This window comes from Homalodisca vitripennis, chromosome 5, assembly GCF_021130785.1.
Source record: "Homalodisca vitripennis isolate AUS2020 chromosome 5, UT_GWSS_2.1, whole genome shotgun sequence".
Taxonomy (NCBI): Eukaryota; Metazoa; Arthropoda; class Insecta; order Hemiptera; family Cicadellidae; genus Homalodisca; species Homalodisca vitripennis.
This window is the reverse complement of record NC_060211.1, coordinates 130,710,105-130,731,476: the sequence shown is the minus strand read 5'-3', so window position 1 is coordinate 130,731,476 and position 21,372 is coordinate 130,710,105. Positions and strand designations below refer to the sequence as shown.

General features: G+C 32.6%; 1 protein-coding gene across 2 annotated transcripts in view; it reads left to right on the top strand.

Moving 5' to 3' along the window:
• LOC124362890 overlaps positions 1 to 21,372 on the top strand; it is a 46,687-nt gene that overhangs the window by 12,466 nt on the left and 12,849 nt on the right. For both annotated transcript variants that reach the window (XM_046817765.1, XM_046817764.1), the window contains exons 4-7: positions 7,199 to 8,358; positions 14,432 to 15,376; positions 17,613 to 17,821; positions 19,801 to 20,014. In XM_046817765.1, the coding sequence (XP_046673721.1) occupies positions 7,199 to 8,358; positions 14,432 to 15,376; positions 17,613 to 17,821; positions 19,801 to 20,014 (2,528 nt within the window). The remainder of the gene's footprint in view (positions 1 to 7,198; positions 8,359 to 14,431; positions 15,377 to 17,612; positions 17,822 to 19,800; positions 20,015 to 21,372) is intronic.

Sequence of the window (21,372 nt, the reverse complement as noted above, 5' to 3'; positions counted from 1 at the left end):
GTTGGCGAAGAAAAATTTGTGAGCGGTTTAACCACAGGTTATGAGCGGTTTAACCTCTTTCTAGGTATGGACATGGCCTGGGGAAGTAAAAAAACTGGTCAGCGGTGGTGCAGATCACTTGATAGTGAAATAGTTGAATATTGTTTTGTTCACTGAATTTAGTATTCGTCATTTTCATTGTTTGATACAAAAAGAGTTTATTGTTGAAATTTAAAGTAGACCACCATTAGACCATATCTCATTGAAAAACTATAGTAATAAGAAAATCAAAACCCAGTTCTGTCTAGAAATGGGCCAGGAAAATGAGGATGATTGGGACAAACTTCGTATAACAATCTGGCACTTAACTGGTTCGCTAGCCCTGGATGTGTTCTCCTCCGCCTCCTTTCTTTTTTTGGAACACAAGTTGATATATATGACAAACCGTGTGGTTTATCCATTCGTATGTACGGACATATCGTTTGAAAGCGATTTAACTGCTCACAGTTTGCCCGCCCATGTAATGGCAATACTAAAAAGACCGAAATCCATGACCAAAAAAGTCGATTTTGCCCAGCCAAATTTGACATGGCTATCCCAGATCTTTGAAGGTAGCCACCCGACCGGGAAACCGGGAATTTTTCTAAGAACTGGGAAAATTATTAAAACAATTTTTCCATCTCCCAGAACATAAAATCAATATATAATTTGACAGCTTTTTAAATCAAGAATTTATTAATCTCGAAACATCGTATTATACGTAACGTGGATCGTGAAATTGTGAACGAAGATCAACATATATTCGCGAGCTTCATCTGAGGGTTGCCTCTTGTGTAGTGGAATTTTATCTTGGTTAGTTCCACTACCAAGAAACCCCCCCCCCCCCCCCCAGCAAGCCCTCTCCTCCCAAACCATGTAACATTGCATTGGGCAATTAAAATCGGCCGACTGTTGTGGACTTCGGCACAAGTGGTACACATTAAGCGGTAAAGCAGCAGACTGGTACTGACTGCTATACAAACGAGTTATATGTATTTAAGTATTATTTAATCGTTGAAGTGGGACCATAAACAGGCTTAATAGTTTGGTTCATTGAATAATATATATTTGACGTCTTGACATACTCGCAATTTCAGTTGGATTTTTACCAGGCCTGATAAGATACCTTTTGGAGAAGAAAATAGCGGGTAAGCTATAACAAGTAATGCCAAGAAAGGCGCGTTTGCACCCGACTTGTTGCACAGCAATAACAGAATGAGCTGAGGGGGAGGGCTGAGCGGCAGTAGAAACGTTTGTTGTCTAGAATTTGGTGGCGGATAAGCGACATTGTGTGGTACCGCCCTGCGCTTGCGTCTGTCGTGAGTATTCCCCAACCGACCGAATCACCACACACACATCAATTTCGTTGTCAGAGCGGGATTGGTTGGTCGACGGCTGAAAACCCTGTCACTTCTCAGATCAACTATTTACCTAAATGACTTCTCCGCACCCGTGACGATCGGTCGGACGATTCGAACTGTTCAAACCAACATGTATAACGAGCCTCATGTCATGTTGTTTCGCAATCCATGACCATAATCTAATGAACACGTTGTAACAAACCACAGCCTTTTATGCGTTTATTTACTTTGTAGTTGTGTTTCGTTTTGATGGGGTGATTCCATTCTTGTATTACATTTAAAGGCTGACACAAAATATTTAGGAGCCAATAATTGATAACATCAATTGTGCTCATATTCTGGGTGCCACTGTAGAAGGTACTGTTCTGTACTGGAGACTGTACTTATTCTACAGATCACGAACTAACCGAACTTCCATAGCAGATAACTTTCTGATGCAATCTTCATGTATTGGTCGTCAGTGGGATATATATTGAGAGTAACGATACTTTCTCAGGTGCATTACGCGAAAAATGTGCATTATGCATGAATTTCACACTCTGGGAAACATGCGTGAATTTTTATAGTGTTTTTGGAGTTTTTAGAGGGATGGATTATTTCCAATACTTGATACCGGGGTTTTTTACTTAATTCCGATACCAACAAAAGTGCTTAAATACGTTTGAAAAATCACAATTTCACAATATACTACTTATATGGGGAAGACACTGCTAGACACTGTTATTGTGAGTGAAGTTTTACTTTCCCAATTAAATTTAATTGTTTTAGTTAAAATTTAGTGAATCTGTGTCTAAATCTCTGAAAAAAACTTGGTAAAGTACTGTTAATATTTTTAAGTGTTAAAAGTTAACATTCAATTTCAGATTAAATACATAATTTAAATAGAATTATTACCTTCATGATCAATCTTAAAAAACGTATGTTTTTCCTCTCAGTTAATTTAATTAATATATTATAAAACTGAATGTACATTATGAAGAACTATACACATTCACGTTATCCAAAAATAGAACAGTGTTAAGAAAAATTTTAATTTTGTAAACATTAATTTTATTGTTAAAAAATGAGAAACAACTATATTAGTAACTTCCAGTACACTTAGCAACCATAGTACATACGTACGAGTATATTGTACACATCTCCAACAGCTGTAAACCTTGGCTGTTATGGGACTTTGAACCACATTGTTGTGCTCTGTCACTTGAACATCTCCTTGCTCAGATAAGACTACTGAACAACTCCAATGTTTTTTATGCAGTAGATTTCACTATAAATTAGAATTATTCATATTATGTTCATATTGCTTCATCTATCAAAATTATTCAACAATATTTGCAGTTTTGAGTAGTGAAATATTGATGAAATTATAACAAATTTTATTACACATTATTTGTGGTTTCTAATCGAACAATTCATTTAATTATGATATTTTGATTTTTACAATCAAAATGGCTTTACCTTCATTTGAACTGCCCAAGGGGTGGAATAGAAAGGAAGTTGAGAGCAAAAAATGTTAGTACAGGTAAAATTGATGTATATATGCAGTCTCTACAAGGTAGAGTTTTTCACTCTAAAAAAATATCTTTTTCAATATATTAAAGATAAAAACTTATCTCTTAGAATTGAAGACTTCAATGTTTCTCAGAAAAAACTAAAAGTTATCAACTAATTCTGACTCTTGAAGTGACATAATTTCTGATGGTTGTGGGCTTGAAAACAACCACTGTTCAGATTCAGTCTACAACATAAACACCACTACCAATGATAACACTGCGGCTGCAGAGCAGGAAATCTGTAACAAAAATAAATTCTCAGATACTTCAAACTCACAAACAGAGTCTATAATGACACCTCTCAGCTCAATCTCTAGTAGAATTCAGATTAATGAAAATGAAATAATAACCAGCATAAAGTCGAAGCATACAAATCAAGCACTAAAACAGATGTGTGCATGACATTATTAAGTAATGGCTGGGTCTGTGATGACTCCATTTTGCTATATACCAATTATATTCAAGACAAAGTGCCAAATCAAAACATTTATTTTATATGCTCTGTAATAAGCAAAACAATTAATACTTTTGACTTGATTTTTGTGTTAAGCCTCTTGAGCTCAGTTCTAAATCTTTCATTTTTATACCGATAAATGATTCAAGTCCTTCCTTGGAGGTTGGTGGAAGCCATTGGAGCCTGTTGTTTTACCTTAAACATAACAACACCTTCTACTAGTTAGACTCAATAAAGTACTAAAACTTGAAGTATGCTGGGGACATGTTCCATAAGCTATCTCCTTATGTTGTGTCTGAAAATAGTGACAAACCACCTTTTGAAATAATGGACTGCCCTCAACAAAGTAACTCCGTAGACTGTGGCATCTACACCCTGTTATTAATAGACTGGCTGATTAGTGGAATTCAAAACAACACCTTACCTTCAACGATACATATTGGAATCCACAACTTGGGAAATTGTAGAGTTGGATGTCATTCAGAAAAGGGCAGCTTTGGCATATCTTACATGCAACGACCATTTTCATAAATTATGATATGTTATATGAATATATGTTAATCAAGAAATTTCCATTAGACAGCCCTTCAAATGAGAACAAAATAGAACCAAGAAGACAATCTAAATAATGTACTACCCACACAACCTGAAAGTGATGTTCTTGAGGATGCTTGGCTTGTAGTAGCGTAAAACAAGAAGAGAACCAGTCCTAACAAGAGTGTAACATTGCCCAATAGTTTCAGCCCTTCAAGCATTTGTACAACCCATAAATTCCAGGTATTAGAAAATTTAGTTGAAAGTGAGTTACAATCATTAAATTCGATTTCTTGAAAAACAGACAAAAAAATTACAGCTCATAACCCAGTAATAAAAAACAATAGAACGTGGTCAAAGACAGTGAGGGCCCAATATCCTATCTCTAAAATAAAAGTAACGCTTTGTACAGATAGCCAAGATAAAATATTAGCCTCTAAAATAAGTGAAATTAGAGGTGGAAAAATAAATGTCTTTGGCTATGTCCGACCAAACACCACTCTTACGGAGGTAATTGATTCATCTACAGTTGAAAATTTAGATTCCCTGCTGATAGTACTAGGTGTAAGTAATGATAGTCCCAATAACAATCTTTTGCCAATTTATAACGAACTGGAGGAGAGACTGTTGTCTCTGAGTTAAGCTAGACCTGTCTTCATTACCTTCATTCCTCTAAGGTATTACGAACACTTCTACAGTGAAGAAAACAGGGACTTAATTTTAGCAAATTTGTAGTGAAATTACCTTAAGATTGAATAATGTATTCATGATTGATTTGAATAGCCTTGAGAGACCACATTTTACACCCATGGACTCCATTTAACACATTCGCTGTGGGTGACGACAATTGTTGTAATGCAATACTGGCGCGCCATTCAGATGATAACAATAGCAGACATCTACTCGCTTGTCCACCAGTACCTCAGTGTGAGCCTAGCAGTTCCCGTGGAACGTTGTGCCATTTGCCATGTGTTGTGCCTGTTTCATACGTTGTATATTTGCAGTCCGTTCGTGGTTCGCAATTTTCGTTCACTGGCTGTGCTGTATTGTTTATTGTGTGTAGTGTATGGTGTAAGGTGACTGTGTATGTGTGTTTATTATTGTATTTAGGCAATATGGAGGATGACTAGTGGAAGACTTTATGAGTGAACAGGATGATTCTGATTCAAGTTCAGAGAGTTCTGCTGATGTGAGTTCAGATGAAAGTATTTGATGAGGTATCAGATGGGCCGAACAGGCGAAATCATTGTCTCATACCGAAAGTTCGTCCACCGCAGACCTCTGACCCACAAAGTTGGACTGCAGTCAGCCCCGTGGTAGCGCTGTGTTGGCATATATTTTTTGTCTTTGTTTATTCCGTATTGGATATATGTATTTCCCAAACATCACAGAAAGGGAAGTTATTAGGTATACATGATGTTTCGTCAACACAGAGATAAAAACTAAGAAGCTTAAAATAGGTGATAGCGATATATCGCCTTGCAAATACAGCTGGTGATAATAAACCATCACCGCTGCACTTGGCGTAATGGTTAAATACAGTATTACAGTTGTTTATTTGGTTTGAAAATAGACTGGAGAATTGCAAATTTTGTACTGGGAAAACCCAGTAATTTGAAAAGAGGTTTTGAGTGACCACCCTGTCTTTGTGGCACTTGATCTGCGCCGAATTGTGATGTGTCAAATTATACAAGCGTTTTCAAGCAGATGGAAGTTTTTATCTGCATAACTTCAGTCTAACATTTTTACTTTTTATTTGTGTTTCTATTTTCATTACAAGTGACATCATACAGAGTTGGACATTGCTCATTTCTATCATAAACTTCTCTGTCACTTTTTATTGGTAACGTTTTCTTATTAAAACAATTTGACTGTAAAATTGGTTTAACTTTAAAAGAGCCATGAATGTGATTATTAAGATTTAGTGGGAACCCTGTACACGTAACACATAAGCTGTAGAAGCAGACATCTAACTTCACCTCCATTCAGACCCTGCTTAATTAAAACTAATTTACTGTGAAAAATGTTACAGAAATTAAATTTATTTAAAACGTTCTAAAAAATTTAACTAACATAGGAGGAAACGTATGGTGACAGAATCTAATCCGTTCTGAAGAATCCACAAAACACACAATCCTTTGTATCAAATCACACAAAACACTAGTAATCCTGCAACAAACTCGGAAGCGCCCTACGTGCTGCCCGCAGTAATCCCGATAGCCGTGTGGGAAGCACTATGGTGCTGAAAAGTTTTCACAATAATCTTTCATGGTGAATAATCTCTCGCTTGAATATGAATGTGATCTAGCGAAATAAATAAGAAACAGTTTCAAGTAGTTTTTGACGTTCCCATTAGATCACAGTTGTTCTTTTATTTATTTCTTTCAGACCCAATCAACGGTATTCATGCCATATGACGGTATTCAAACAGTTGTTCCTAGTAATCAGCTGATTCTATTTTTGCGAATATAGGTTGTAACCTCACTTTTACGTTACCAGTTTCCCTAATTGTATACGTTTTGTTGTGTTTACTGTGAGTAAATAAACGTGGCTGTTTGTGTAATTACTGATTACATAAAATGGCGTGAGGAAGACTTACAGACGAATTCTTGGCTAAGATGCCTCTGAGTCTTACTACTTGGCATTTTCCTACTACTATTCCTGCTGTAAATAAGAAGGACAAGCAGAAGAGAGCATGACTCGTGTGCAGATAGACCAGTGTCGGCAAGCAGCTGCGCTAGGACACAATGTGCTGGGATTGTGATGTTCCGCTCTTTGTGTGTCTGACTGTTTTCGCTACTTTCATACCATCAAAGATTTTTGAGGAGATTTGTGTAATGTTATGAAGTTGTACATATTGTGTATCTTTGTATGTTTATATTGAAATTCTGAATGTTATCTTATTCTCACATTTTGTAAATATAATAACTTTTGTGCATAATTAAATTAATTTCTGTATAAATACAAAAAAATTCAAAAACGTTTATTTTAGAGTTTTTTTATAACACATCTACTTCAGTAAACCCAAATCACCTAGAGAAAAATCAAATCAAATCTATTACAGCATTTATTATAAAAAGCATATGCGTTATTTTTTTGTATATTGACATGAAATGGTATATTCGCACTAATGGCTTCCTAGGAGAATGTGAGAGAAGAAAACGTTAGTGAATAGAATTGAAAAATTAATTAATTATATTGTTTAATAATAAAAAATTATTGTTATACTCTTTCAGTTTTATTTGGTAACTTATTCATTGGTCTCTTTTGGTTTTCAGATCTTATTAATCATGTTGAGGATCAGTCCTCGACTGAAGATGTGACCTGCATAGGACAGAATGGAACACAGAACAAAGATGCTTTGAAACTTATCCCACAAAAATTTGTTAACAGGTTGTCCAAAAGTATAACATTGAGTGTTGAACCAGTACAAAAAACTTCTGAGCAAAAAAAAATTATCAGTTCTTCATCCACATCAATAAAATTAACACCCAGGAAAACTCCACATTCCACTTCAGTGCCTGTCTCTGTTCCTGATAATACACTAAAAAAGCTGGCAATGAATTCTGCCCTTGATATTGAACTGAAATCACAAAGTGGAAAGAAAGGAAAATCATCATTAAAACCTTCTCTTTCTATTATTACTCCTAAAAATGTGTCAGACATGAGTGACCCAAGTGTAAAAGTTACCACTGGAATGCCAAAGTCTCAAAAGCCCGGGCCTCTATCTTACAAAAGTCGGCTAAGGCATGACGACACCTCTTGTTCCATGTCAGTGGGTAAAAGTCAGGAAAATAATTTACCAGTAACTTCTGAGACTGTGTCAGAAGCTTTAACCTCTGTTTGTGATACTAGTACTACAAATTCTACTTCTGAATCAGGTGTTACAACAACCTCAAATTCAGCTTATACATCGAGTACAAATACAGTAACTCCTAAAACTGATCCACAACGTCGGAAACGGGGCCGACCACGAAAATACCCGGTAAAGAATGAGGAATTAACAAATGATAAAAAAACAAAATGTTCTACCAAACGGGTTTTGGAGAAATCTGTTGAACCTGAAATTCTATCATCAAAAAAGTTGCAAAAGGAAATGGCTTCAAAGAACAATTCAGTACCAAAAGGTGCATTAAAAAATATCACCATAGACGGGTCAAGAGATGACAGTGTTTTAGATAAAATCACAGATAACACAATGGATGAACTGGTTTATAACGATGACAATGATTCTCCAAAGGCCAGTTGTGTTGACAATGAAAGTTCAAAAACAGATTGTTCAAGTCCAAAGAAAGCAGATGAAGACAGTAAAGTTAAAGATGGAAATGCACAGAATGAGGAGGAAGAGGAGTATACTTGCTCTGCATGTAATATTAGGTTTACTTCCATTTATGAACACATCAAAGAGCACCACAATGGAGAAGAAGTTGTAGTTGAGGTAAGTTCATATTGATATTGTTACAAACTTTTAACAATAAACTTTTTCATAATAATCATTGTTATGTACGTAAAAAATATATTTTTTTAACTAATAAACCAAAATTGCTAATACAAAACAACCCTGTAAATAAACTCAATTTGATACACTTGATACCTAGTATCACACACCTAGTATATTACACTTATAAATAAATAATACATAAATATTTACAGATGTCTTCCTTTTAACAATGAATAATGATTTTCTTTGAATTTTATTTTAAAAGCTAATGACAATAAAAGAAAAGTATAAAACATTGTTACAATATGGGATAATACTATAAGTATTAAAAAATATTGTTTAAAAAACTGTATGATTAAATAAATATTTATACATTAGCTCTTCGTATGCTATAAGCTGAATATCAAGGTATCTCAAACTCAAAATATTAATATTAGTTCTACAAAAGTCTGCCAGAGCGATTTAGAATGCTTCTTTAGTATTGCAATGTGATACAATGTGCAGAGTGACTCATCATAACGTTTGCTGACAGTGAAGACTTAAGCTTTAGTTTGTTTTATCAGTCTGACACATGGAGGTATGCACTTCTCGCAGTGGCACAACTGTCTCTCTAAGGATAAATAATCTATCTTGACAATCTGCTGTTGTACATATGCTTAGTTTGTTTCTAAACTGATAATCCTATTATTGACTGTTGTGCAAGGTTACCTGTATAAGAAACAAACGTGATTTCATTTGTTGTTTTATATAGTTTATAAAGTTATATTGATTATTATTTTTATTTTATTACTCAACCATGGCAAAGTATTATGTTATCTTGTATTAGTATTTCATAATTGTTTAACTATTATGCCTACTACAACAACTGTATCTTTGAATAATTGTAATTAATTTGTCAAATACTGATTTGAAATTTATCATAGTTTGTGAGAATCTCTACAACACTCACGGTACTAAAATCCATCGTCATTTCGATACAGACTGGTTGGGGCAAGTGGAATCCTCTTGCAAACCAGATTTGGCCCGTGGCCTGTAGTTTGGCGACCACTGCTCTAGTATTTTCTTTCATTACCTATATTTTTAATTTGAAATTTAGAATTGTATTTACTTGTAAATAAATAATGTAGCAGAATGCTACAGATGCTAATTCTGTTCTTAATGAATATAAAAACCGTTGTATGTTGTCTATCGTCTAATCCCAAACTGTATGTATTGGTCAACTGGAGACTAGTAATTGTGTGTTGTTTTGTGGGTCTTGTCCTCTTGAATGAAACAAAATTTAAATACAGGGTATCCATAAAAGAACACCAAAGCTTATCCAGATATCTGGTTGTTCATTCCTTTAAAATCGTTAGTTCATCAGTTTAATCCACACCATTTTGTATTTATTATATTAGAGATTGGTAGGGAACATTGCAAATCATTGAGTTTCAATAATTGATTAGATGCTCACTCAGCCAGTGCAGTGCAATAATGATGCTGCAACAGAAAATTCAGTGTGAAACTTTGTAATTGACAAAAAACCTATTCATAGATTGCTAGTTGTGTTTAAAGAATTTGAAATGTGTAGAAACAAATGTCTATGAATGCTTAAGAAAATACACTGTATATTGGGGAATATCATGATCAGCTGTCCATAAAGTAGTTTGCAGAAGTTAACTAACTGTATGTAAGGTACAAACTTTGTATTACAGATTACTACTTGCAATAGATATGTATGTTTTTGCTGAAAAAAATACAAGAAAACAATTACTTTTTTTCAAAAAGCATGATTGTTACCAATGCAACAAAACACATCCGCATATTGAGTTGAAATTCCCTCTGTAGAGGAATGTTTATTTGATTGATATGAGGTGGAAAAGGGCCTGTCTGCTATGAGAAATATGGAGCACAACCCACTTCAACTTGTGTGGTGGGGAAAGCACTCATATTCTATTCAACAATAAGAGAATTGGAAGGGCAGATTTAATTTTTGGCTTCCAAGAAACCCGGACTTATCTCCCTCAGACTTCTGGGAACATATGAAAAATGTAGTGTATATGGAAGAATGGAGCAATATGTAACTATTACCGGAATGGGTTATGACTTCTGTGATAACCATGACTCCAGACAGCATGTAAATTATACTAATTTAATGGCCAGGACATGAGTTAAAAGGTAGAGTATTTTGGGTATATGCCATGAAACTAATGGGGTGTTACATTTAAATTTACAAAATGGTAGAAAATCTTGACATTTACAAATATATCTTCATTAAATATTTGATTTAATTAGAGTAATAAATTGTAAACTAAAACCCTTTTAAAATTCTTTTATTTCAGACACGTGTTTTGGTATAAACCATCTTCAGTGTGAACATTAACCTCTAATTAAATAATAAACAAAACAAATAAATATACACCTGTCGACTATTTAAACAGATGTTAAATTTATATGACACAGTAAAGTTGTAATTTTGATTAGTATTCTGTGTTTAATATTTTTTCAAAGATAGGATTTGTTTTATTTTTTAAATTGCTATTTAATATGTTGTGAGGATCTTTGTTATAATTTAGATAAATATGTAATTCTTCTTTCGTGTTTAATTTTTCTCCTTTCTTTTCAATATCCAAAATTTCCATGTTCTTTTCAATATTTTTGTAGTTATGTCCAGTTTCTAATAAATGTTCAGCGAAATTTGATTTTATTGTAGACATGTTATTTGTTTTCAAAGCTTGTATATGTTCTTTAAACCTTTTATTAAAATTTCTGCCAGTTTGTCCAATATAATAGGTTTCACAGTCACTACAGTTAATTTTGTATACTCCACATTGTTTGTATAAATCTTGTTTGTCATCTTTTTGGTTTACTTTGTTTTCAATTAGTTTAAACGTATTATTTCTTGTTTGGTAACTGATAGAAAATTTTGAATTTTGAAAGGATTTTCAAACAGCTTTGTTTATTTTAGTATTTAAAGGTACACATATATATTTCTGAATTTCATTATTATTAGGATTAGGCTGTATTGTGTTGGTTTTATTGATTTTTCTTGTTTTATTCTGAATCATTTTGTCTACAATATGGGGTTGATATCCATTTTTGACAGCTAGATACTTTGTGATTTTCATTTCTTTAGTTTTATTTTCATCACTCATTGGTATATTTAACATTCTGTTAATCATTGAGTGAAATGCTGCTAATTTGTGTTTCCATGGATGGTTAGAGGATGATGGTATTAGAAGATCTGTTTGGGTTGTTTTTCTATAAATTTTAAATGAGTGGTTTCCATTAAGGTTAGAAATGCTTATATCAAGAAAGTTAATTTTGACTTTTTGCATTTCTTTTGAAAACTTAATTGTTGGGGATATAGAATTGAGGAATGTTAAAAACTGGTATGCTTGTTTCTCATCTCCTTTGAAAAGACATAAGATATCATCAACATATCTAAACCAGTAAATTATTTTATCTTTAAATGGATTAGTACCACTCATTATTTTGTTGTTTTCTAAATGTTGCATATATATATTTTGCAAGAAGGCCTGAAAGAGGAGAACCCATTGCCAACCCATCTTCTTGTTTGTAAAAGTCCTTTTTGTATTGAAAATAATTTTGATTAACAATAGATTTTGTCAATGATAAGATATCGTCAATTTCATTCACTTCAAGTTGACTGTATTTTATTAGATTATCTTTAAGAATTTGAATTGTTTCTTGTTTTGGAATGTTCAAGTACATGTTGTTAACATCAAAGGAAATGAAGAATGAGTTTAATGGTATTTGAATGTCTTTAATTTGATTTGATTAATAAATTTAAAATTTATTACTCTAACATAAAGATAACCCTATAATGTGGAGTTCATAACATAATTGATTTAATTAATAAGTACCATTTAAATTGGTTTACTAAATATCTTCAGTTAGCAATCCATACAATAGTTGCAACATTGAAATGGATAAAAGGTTTTACTGTATCTAAATCCATGAGCCAGATTTGACAATGTAATTCTAAGTGTTGTAGAAAGCTGGGAGAGGTCTCATTTTAAACGTCTAGGCTTGATATTTTGGGGGAAATTAATCCTATTTAAATAGCAAGGGAAAATTCAAGTATAAATTTTACTTATATTTAAGTGTTGGAAACCGCTCAATTTAAATAATTTGGAAGAATCACAACCACACTTAACCCTCCAGGTGCTAACAGCAATATGTCAGCGTACCCCTTCCCAGTGCTGACATCGTATAGTATGCTATCTGCTTAAAACATACTAGCGGCTATAAATGACGGAATATTACGAAATATTTTATATAACATTAAACTAGAGGAAATACGGATCTCGTTATACTTTATGGAGTACGTCTTTGCTCAAAGACTGCCACTATACTACAGCTGTTTCTAAGCGTATGTTTTTTCCAGGTCATACTGATCAGTCATTCTGTTTATTGTCATTTCGTCTTTGTTTGCATCATACCTTTGTTGTTGTTGACTATTATTGTTTTATATTGAGTTTTATTGTAAAAATGAGTGAACTAAGTAGATCTAGTACAATTTTTGGAAGCCATCAGGAGGAGGCAAAAGAAGAAGAAGTTGACTGACTAAATACATGTTTTATCGCACCAGATTGTAAATTTATGTACATAGTGTATTTTTTTAATTAAATATTTTAGTTTATTGTTGGTATTTTAAATATTTTAATTGGTATTTTGTGAACTGAACACATTTTGAGACAGAAAGTGAAAAAAGACTACATGTTACAATGTAGTACATAATTTGACAGATATTACTGATTTTTTATCTGTTACAGTTTATTATTTTTTGCTCAGAGTAAATTCTATCAATATTTAAACCCATAAGATGAATATATTTTTCTGTTAATTATTAAATTGTCTACAATTTGTATATCTTGAATTTTTATTTTGGTGAAACTTTTGTAAAATAATATCTAAGTTCAAAGAGAAAAAATAAAAATAAAGTTTTGTTTGTCTTCATTTACATTCAGCAATATTTACCATGTAAACGTAAGTCCTGTAAGTATGATTATCTTATTCAGTGATCTCTCCTGAAAAATATGATAATATATTATACATACTATTAACATTAAGTTGACTGTATATATATACAAATATCTTTCTAAACGATTGCAAATATACTGAAAAATGCCTAGCACTTAAGGAAGTTCAACCCAGCTCTTGTAGGGTTACATGTCTATTTATGTGAAATGTTTTATTTTTGTAAACATAATACTGAAGTAAACTAATATTAAAATGATGACAAAGAGTAAAACAGATTTAAGTTTATCATTTTAAAACAAAGAGATTTTATTTTTATAATTTAACAGATTACAATTTTGAAAATTACATTATTAATTCTTTTTATGGCAGCAGAAATTAAGATGTTGTATCTAAATAGATACATGCTAATTAAAAGGTTATTGTGTTTTCTAAATTTATTTTTTAACAGATTCGTAGAAATTTACATATTTAGTTAATATTCATGACGAGTATTGAAACACTGTTACTTTAAACCGTTGCAAAGGTTAGATAATAAACCGCTTGAACTGTGCTTTCAAATTTGAATTATACAAAGCAGACATCAAAAGTTTAATGAATTAATCAGCCAAATCTAGAGAGTAGAAAAGATTTTGATAATGTTGGATCTTGCCTCTTCCTAGAGACTGCAACTGGTGAGAAATTAGCAGATTTATTTCTGTTATGTTATAAAAGTGTTTTGTATTTTAATTTTAAATTTTAAAAACTTTTTCAAATTAATAAATACTGTAACAAACTGTGCAGGTATGTTTTTAATTTAAATACTAATTTTATACAAGGTTCCTTATAAACTAATAATTAATTAAATAAAATTACTAGAATATATAGGAAGGATTATCTTTGTGAGCCACTTGTTTCCTTTTAAACATTATGTATTTAACAGTTTTTAAAAATAATCCACCACATCACACAGATTGTCTAAACCATTGATTGTTATTTAGTTAACCAATGGAGGGTTAAAGAGTAATGTTCTTATATTCTTAAAAATAAAGTAAACATCTTCCCCGGCTGAAACTTAAGGTTAATGAAATCTATTAAAATGTTTTAGGTACCAGAAGAAGAAATTAAGGAGGATCTAAAAGTATACCAGAATGAGAATAGCACCAAAGTGGCAGTGGATCCTCTAGCTGTGGCAGTGGATCCTCTAGCTGTTGCTAGAGATACAACTGACAGTGTCAATGATATAGATGCCAATAGTGGTAATACATCTGTTAAGGATTGTACTACCTCAACTGCAATAGAAAGCAATAAAATATCCACTAACCACTCCAGAACTGAGTCTGCAGATGAGGGAGGTGGCAAAAACATCAGCTGCTCCAAATCTGTGATTGATGTACGAGAATCAACAAAGGGTGAATGGGTGCAAACAGTATGTAATCATAGAAGATATTACCAGTTTGTGAGTGATCATACAAAACTGAAGGATATACTGGACGAAATGAAAGGCAATAAGAGGGTTCACCCTAGATTTAAAAAGCCAGTGGAGGACCTGTTTTTGAGTCCAGAAATCAATATGGTAGAAATTAGTCATAAACCAAAAAGTCCATTCTTTGTTACTAGGACTATTGATTTTAACAACCCCATACCGATGTATGTAGTGGAAAGGCAGGCAAAGGATACTGAGACTCCCCTAGGTGGCATCGCAAGTTACATCATGGCTAATCCTTCACGAACCAGCCCCTCCTCGGTTTCAGAGGATACTAAGGTGATAGCAGTGATGAAAGTGGTATTGGGCAAGGATAGGCGACTGACTATGGAGAATATAGTGTTCAAGGAAAAGCCTGTAACTCAAGACATGATTCCTATATTAGTGGATGTGTCAGATCCGGAAATTCCTCTACTTAAAGGGAGCAAATTGCTGAAGTGGAAGTGCACAAAGTGTTTAGCCACAACATGGAAGTTTCCTATTTCTAAAGACACACACTCGTGTTTCGCATGCACCATTTGCCACAAGCCTTTTGCCAGCAAGATGTCGCTCATCAAGCACATGGTTGTAAGTACTTTACTTAGTATTTTTCTGAGTATTGTGTAGTACTTAGTTTCATTTTGCGAGTTTGACAGTAAAGTGGAGATGAGATTCACTGTCCCTAGGTCTCCACTATCTTCAAAATTTAAAGGGAAAACAGGTTGACTACATATTTAACACATAGGGGCTGGACACCGACTAGCTGTTCTTTTTTAAAATCAACAATGCATAGATATCCTCATTGATTCAGTTAGTGCCACATTATTCAATTGTCACAGTTGTTTGATAATTCATTGCAGTCAGAGATAAGTGTGCAGGTGGGTTTTAAGTTTATTTTCAGTTACATTCTCTTGCATGACTGACCCCAATATTCATTACTAATAATTATTACTTTATATTTAGTGCTAGTTTGCGAAAAAAATTCAGAAAATAGGCATCAATCAATCAAATGAAATCTTTATTTATATTCAGGAAGATTATAATATAGCATCAAATTTTTATTTTTGCATTTGTTCTTGTTATCTCAATCTTGTTAAAAAAATCTTTCCAGTAACAATTTATTCATAATGAGGAGAGCTGGTAATCCTTGGCTCCCCCAGCCAAATCTAGAGAGTAGAGGAGATTTTGATAATGTATCTCTGACTGTTTCAGTTCTGGGGCCGCAGTTCTGAGAAATAATAATTTTTTTTTTGTGAGGAATAATATTTTGCATCCCAATTAGAGATTTTTAAAGCTTTTTTCAGTTAAACGCATACTATAAATGTGTAATCGTATAACCATTTTCCAAATATTCACAGATAATTATTTCTTTAGCTACACCAAAAAATAATCTCTGTAATCTTCTTAGCTAAACAGACAGTCTGTGCCTTTTTAGCACTACCTCGTCTGTAACAATCCACTGTTTGGTTATGGTTTGCATTGAAATATTTAAATAGTCCCTAGAACACAAGATCTTTTGGAACGGTTTAATTTTTGTTTTAAGTTTTATCCGACAGTTTAATTTAAACTAGTGTTAAACAGAGAGTAATAATTAAACTGTGGGAGGAAAATGGTGTCAGTTTCTTCAGGAGATGACACTACTCGAAATTAATCTCAGAACCCCCTTATCACCAGTGCACACCTCTCTCTAAAGGTGCACAGGTTTAAAAATTGCCATCATAACATTTTTTACAATATTCTATTTATACATTAGTTGCTGGCTATTTACTAATTTGCAGTTGTACATTAAGAAACTTATTTTAAACAAAAAAGTGTTAAATTTCTTTATCCATTATTTCATTATATTCAATAATCAGTAGATTATTAACATGTTAGCTACCGTGTCAAAACATATGTTTGAAAATCAATAGGCACAGCAACAATGGTGAGACACATTATTAGATCAAATGGTATTTGGTATCCATTTCCCCCCCCCCCCCTCAAACCGAACAATACACAGCAGACCATTTTCCTATTTGGCTTTGTTTAGCAAGCTGAATCAGTTACAAAACAGAATGAATCATTCTAAGATTACAATAAGATATTTATTTGTAGTTGTATTGTAAAACTTGTATAATTTAGATGTTTTTCATTCAAAATTGTGAACGATTCAATATTTTTCATTTTTCATTGACAAGGGCTGATCTACTTAATTAAATGTATGAGATAACCCACTTATTCAACGAAGCTATTGGTAGGCTTGTATCAACATCTCTGTATAATGTAGGCAAGATGGTAAAACCTAGAAAGAAGAAGAAAAGTAAAGCAGCAGCATCCGTGCTGTCCAGCCCCAGTGGAGCATATCTTTGTAGGATTTCCCAAAGGGCTTGATCTTACCTTTTACATTTTTGAAGTGATGCAAAATGTTGTCTCAAGAGGAATGTGTGCCTGGATCAGTGGTTTTATTTTTTATTAATGAGAGACAGACCCACTTATCAGCAAGCAACTTTTGAGTGTTCGCAGTGCATCAGCACCATTGATGAAAAATAAAATATCTGTGGTCTAACGTGTGTATTGCAATCCACTTTAACAAGTTGTCCATCTACGTATATCTCACTGTCTACCCAAAATTTTAAGCTAACATTTGTTGAATAACACACAAGTATTTTCTGTGTACTATATTACTTTTTGTGATATCAACAATGCTGTATGTGTACAATTTTGTAAACAACAATGCATTTTTCAAAATGGATTTGAAAGAGTTACTGTATATATATATATATATATATATATATATATACACACAGTAGCCAACACCTGTATTCTACAAAGTGTTGTTTTTCAGATACATGAAAGACAGAAGGACAGCAACAACGACAGGTTCTGTGAAGAGTGTCAGACTGCGTTTGTGAAAAGATCAGGTCTCATGAAACACATGAAGATACACGACACTCACACGTTGTGTAGCCTTTGTAAACTGTTTGTACCCAAAGGACAAGAAACAGACCATCAACATCTGCATGAGAAAAGTCCTCAGGAACAATTTCCTTGCTGGTAATGTTTTTACTATTTAAGAATGTAGTAGTTTTATGGATTAATTACTATACTTTTAACCTCTTTGATGACGTGACAAATTAAGTAGTTGATTTTGTGCTGATGAACAGTCATGAGTTTTGGATGTGAATATTCAAGAAAAAACTAAATATCAATACCTTGTTTTCCATTTAACTACTAGATGGTATAGGAATTTGTTCTGCTTTATTTGAGTGTTTGTTGATGACATTCATCTTGATTTTAGTTTTTTGGATAGAACACTAACAGCAGGTGCTTTACTTTTTCATGCATGTATTAATTTATTTAAACGAACCACGCATTGCATGAATTTGCTTAAAACATATATTCAGTAAAGCAAGTATATCTTTTTATGTAATTATTATTGGTCACTTAATATACTTTTGTAGTTTTCAGTTTTAATGTCTTGGTCAAAACTTGTCAAGTGATTCAATTTGTCAGAACTATGGATTACTACTCGTAAATAATAATGACAGTTTCTATTTGGTAATGATACATCTAGCACTGAATGATAATATCTGAAATCTTGATGATAAGGGAAAGGACATCTCAGTGCCCTCGAGTGAAGCTAAGCTGCAACTGTGATGTTTAATTATGGGCAAGAATTGGACATTGCATTGCATCCTTATGATGAGTGTGTAGCAGAAATTTGTGCAGTAAAGCGTGTTCTGTGTAGATATCGCTTCTATGATAAATTTTTAGACTTAATCCATTTGAGTTTTCTAGTAAAAATCGTATTTTGAAAATCAAATTTAAGTATTGGATAGTTTATTATAGTTAGGATTTTCTCAATATAACTAGCACCTTTAACACAATTTTGCAATACACTTATAATTACTGTTTTTATCATTTGCTGTGAATAGTACACACTGAAGTTTCTCATTTTCCAAACAGCAACAGGTTTGGATGACATGACCTTTCATAATATGACAATCCAAATTCTGATGTATAAATTGTCTGAAGTAGATCATTTGGTAAATCATTATAAAAATTTGTATGAGATAAATTTCTTGCAAACAACAAAAAGGGTAAAGTTTCTATTATAGTACAGTGTATTAAAAATAGGCAAGTAACACGTATTACAAATTCCTTAACTTGTTTGAATATTAGTAAGGATTTACTAAGATAAGCAAAAGATTCTGCTTTTTTTCTTTTACAAATTTCAAAATATTTTTGAGGTGTTAAATGATATGATTTATACATTTCTTGCCTTCTTGATTGATGTTTGACTATAAACAGGTTTAGTAACTTTATCATAGTAAATTCTGTTTTTTGCTAATGATAAATAGTTTTGAGACATATTCCATTTTCAAATTAGGGCATCAAATCTCAAGAGTCTATTCTTGTCTTTAGCGGGCCGTATACATAATATATACATAATAGTATAACATATATAATTATGTCTTAGTTGTGTTAAATGTTGTTATATTCTCAACACTACTTCTGGATGTATTGGACCTACCATATATTTGATATGGGTGAATTAAAGTGGAAAGCTGTAGGTCAGCAGCGTGGCACCAGATCTTATTCTTTGCATTCTATCAGGGACTGACAGGCATTCTTGTTGATTTTTTCCTGTAGCTGTAGTGACTTTGTATTTAATTTAATATGTACTTCATTGGAAGTTTAATGTGGTATTACTATATACAGCTAATATAAAAAGATGTGGTTATGGAGCAAAGTTTTACCAATTAAGAGAACAAGTATTTTTTTGTAAGATATGCTTGCTCATGTGATGTCGTTTCCTCTTAAAATTTGGTGAGTATTTTGTCATGGTAGATTTCAAATTTGTATGTTAGAACCATATTAGCAATTTCATATGAAGACTCATTTACCGTGATTTCATTTTTAAGGGTATATTTATCATACTTAAGTGCATGTTTGAGAAAATAATTGTTTGAAATTCTCTTAATACCAGTTCACTGGGATAGAAAAGTGACAGTTGTTGATGGTTGTTGCAGCATCTGCATGAAGGTGTTTCGATCCACTGAAGAGATGAAGCAACATGAGGCGAGAATGTGCAATAAACTGGTAGCCAAGTATAAATGTGTTCACTGCGACAAAAGGTTCTACTCTGTCATCGCCCTCTCGTACCACTCAAGGGAGCACAAGAATGTGAAGATCAAGATCCCTTGCCAGTACTGTGATAAAAAGTTCATCTTGGAGAAAGAACGGGTAAACACAATTTTTTTTCTATGTTAAAGTTGGATTAGTTTTTCAACACTTTGAATTACATCTATTATGATTGTTTATCAAGGTTAATGTAACATGTTCAAGCTCAGCCCTATTATAGATCGGAGGGTATAGCACCCGAATTTCCAAATATAGCTTTTTGTCTATTCTATCGATTTAGTGTTATAATTATAGATTATAATAACTTTTTACAAAAAAAATCATTCTATATAAAGTACTCTGACACCCCTGTAGCGTCATCGGTACTAACGGTGTGGACGCATGTCATGCTGACCAGATATATTTGTGTTGAAGCCTCTTAGTATAATACATACACCACCTTAGCGTCATTGGTACTAATGGTGTTGACATGTAACATACTTACCTAATAAACATGTGAAACATGAGAAAAAATAGGAGGAATCTGAATCAGCTAATTGTAATACAAACATGTGAGACACTAGTGTGAAGCGAATCAACTAATCAAAACAGCTGACTACAAATCACCTGAAACTAAAGTTGTAAAAATTAAAAAATAATTATTATTTTGAAGGTTGATTTCTGAAACTAAAGTCAATTTGGTATTCTTATAGATCTAAATAAACATTTAAATATACAAATAATAAAGATTTATTATTAAATAGTAAAAAGTACTGTGGCTTAAAAATAACCCTCTACTTATCGCCACCAGGATTGAACATGTTAAAATCTGTCCAGCCAATCGCTTGTGGTGCGTTACTTCTTGCTGTCAAATACGTTGTTATGCTTAAAATGAACACATTTAATAAGAATAATCTCACACGGTAAAGAGTATTATTTTCTTTGTATAATAAGAACATATGTATATCCCAAACTGTCAGAAACAATGAGCGTAGATTCACTGAGATGTGGGGTCTCGGTTCTTGTTCCCTTTCAGTTGAAATTTTTAAATACTACTGGTTTCATTATAAATAGCCTTTGATTTCAATTTGATCCTTTTAATTTTGTATTTAAAATACAACAGACAATATATACATACTTAACCCTCCCAGTGGCAACTATTTTTTCTCTAAGTGGCGGGACTTTTTTCTCCTATTTTGTATTGTATCAATATATACATATTTTTTAGGTCAAACAATTATATAAATATGACATATTATATATCAAATTAAACTGCACAAAACACACAATGTAACAATGTTAAAATAATTTACTTACCTTGGTTTAGTTGAAAAGTAGATGAGTTGAGAAACCAAAATATTTTTTTGAAAATTTTAATTTTTATGTTTGGCTTCAATTATGAAATTAAAAAATAGCTAAAATCAACTATTCTTGATAGCAGTTTTTGTTCTCAATTTAATTTATTTTAATTTGAAAAAACA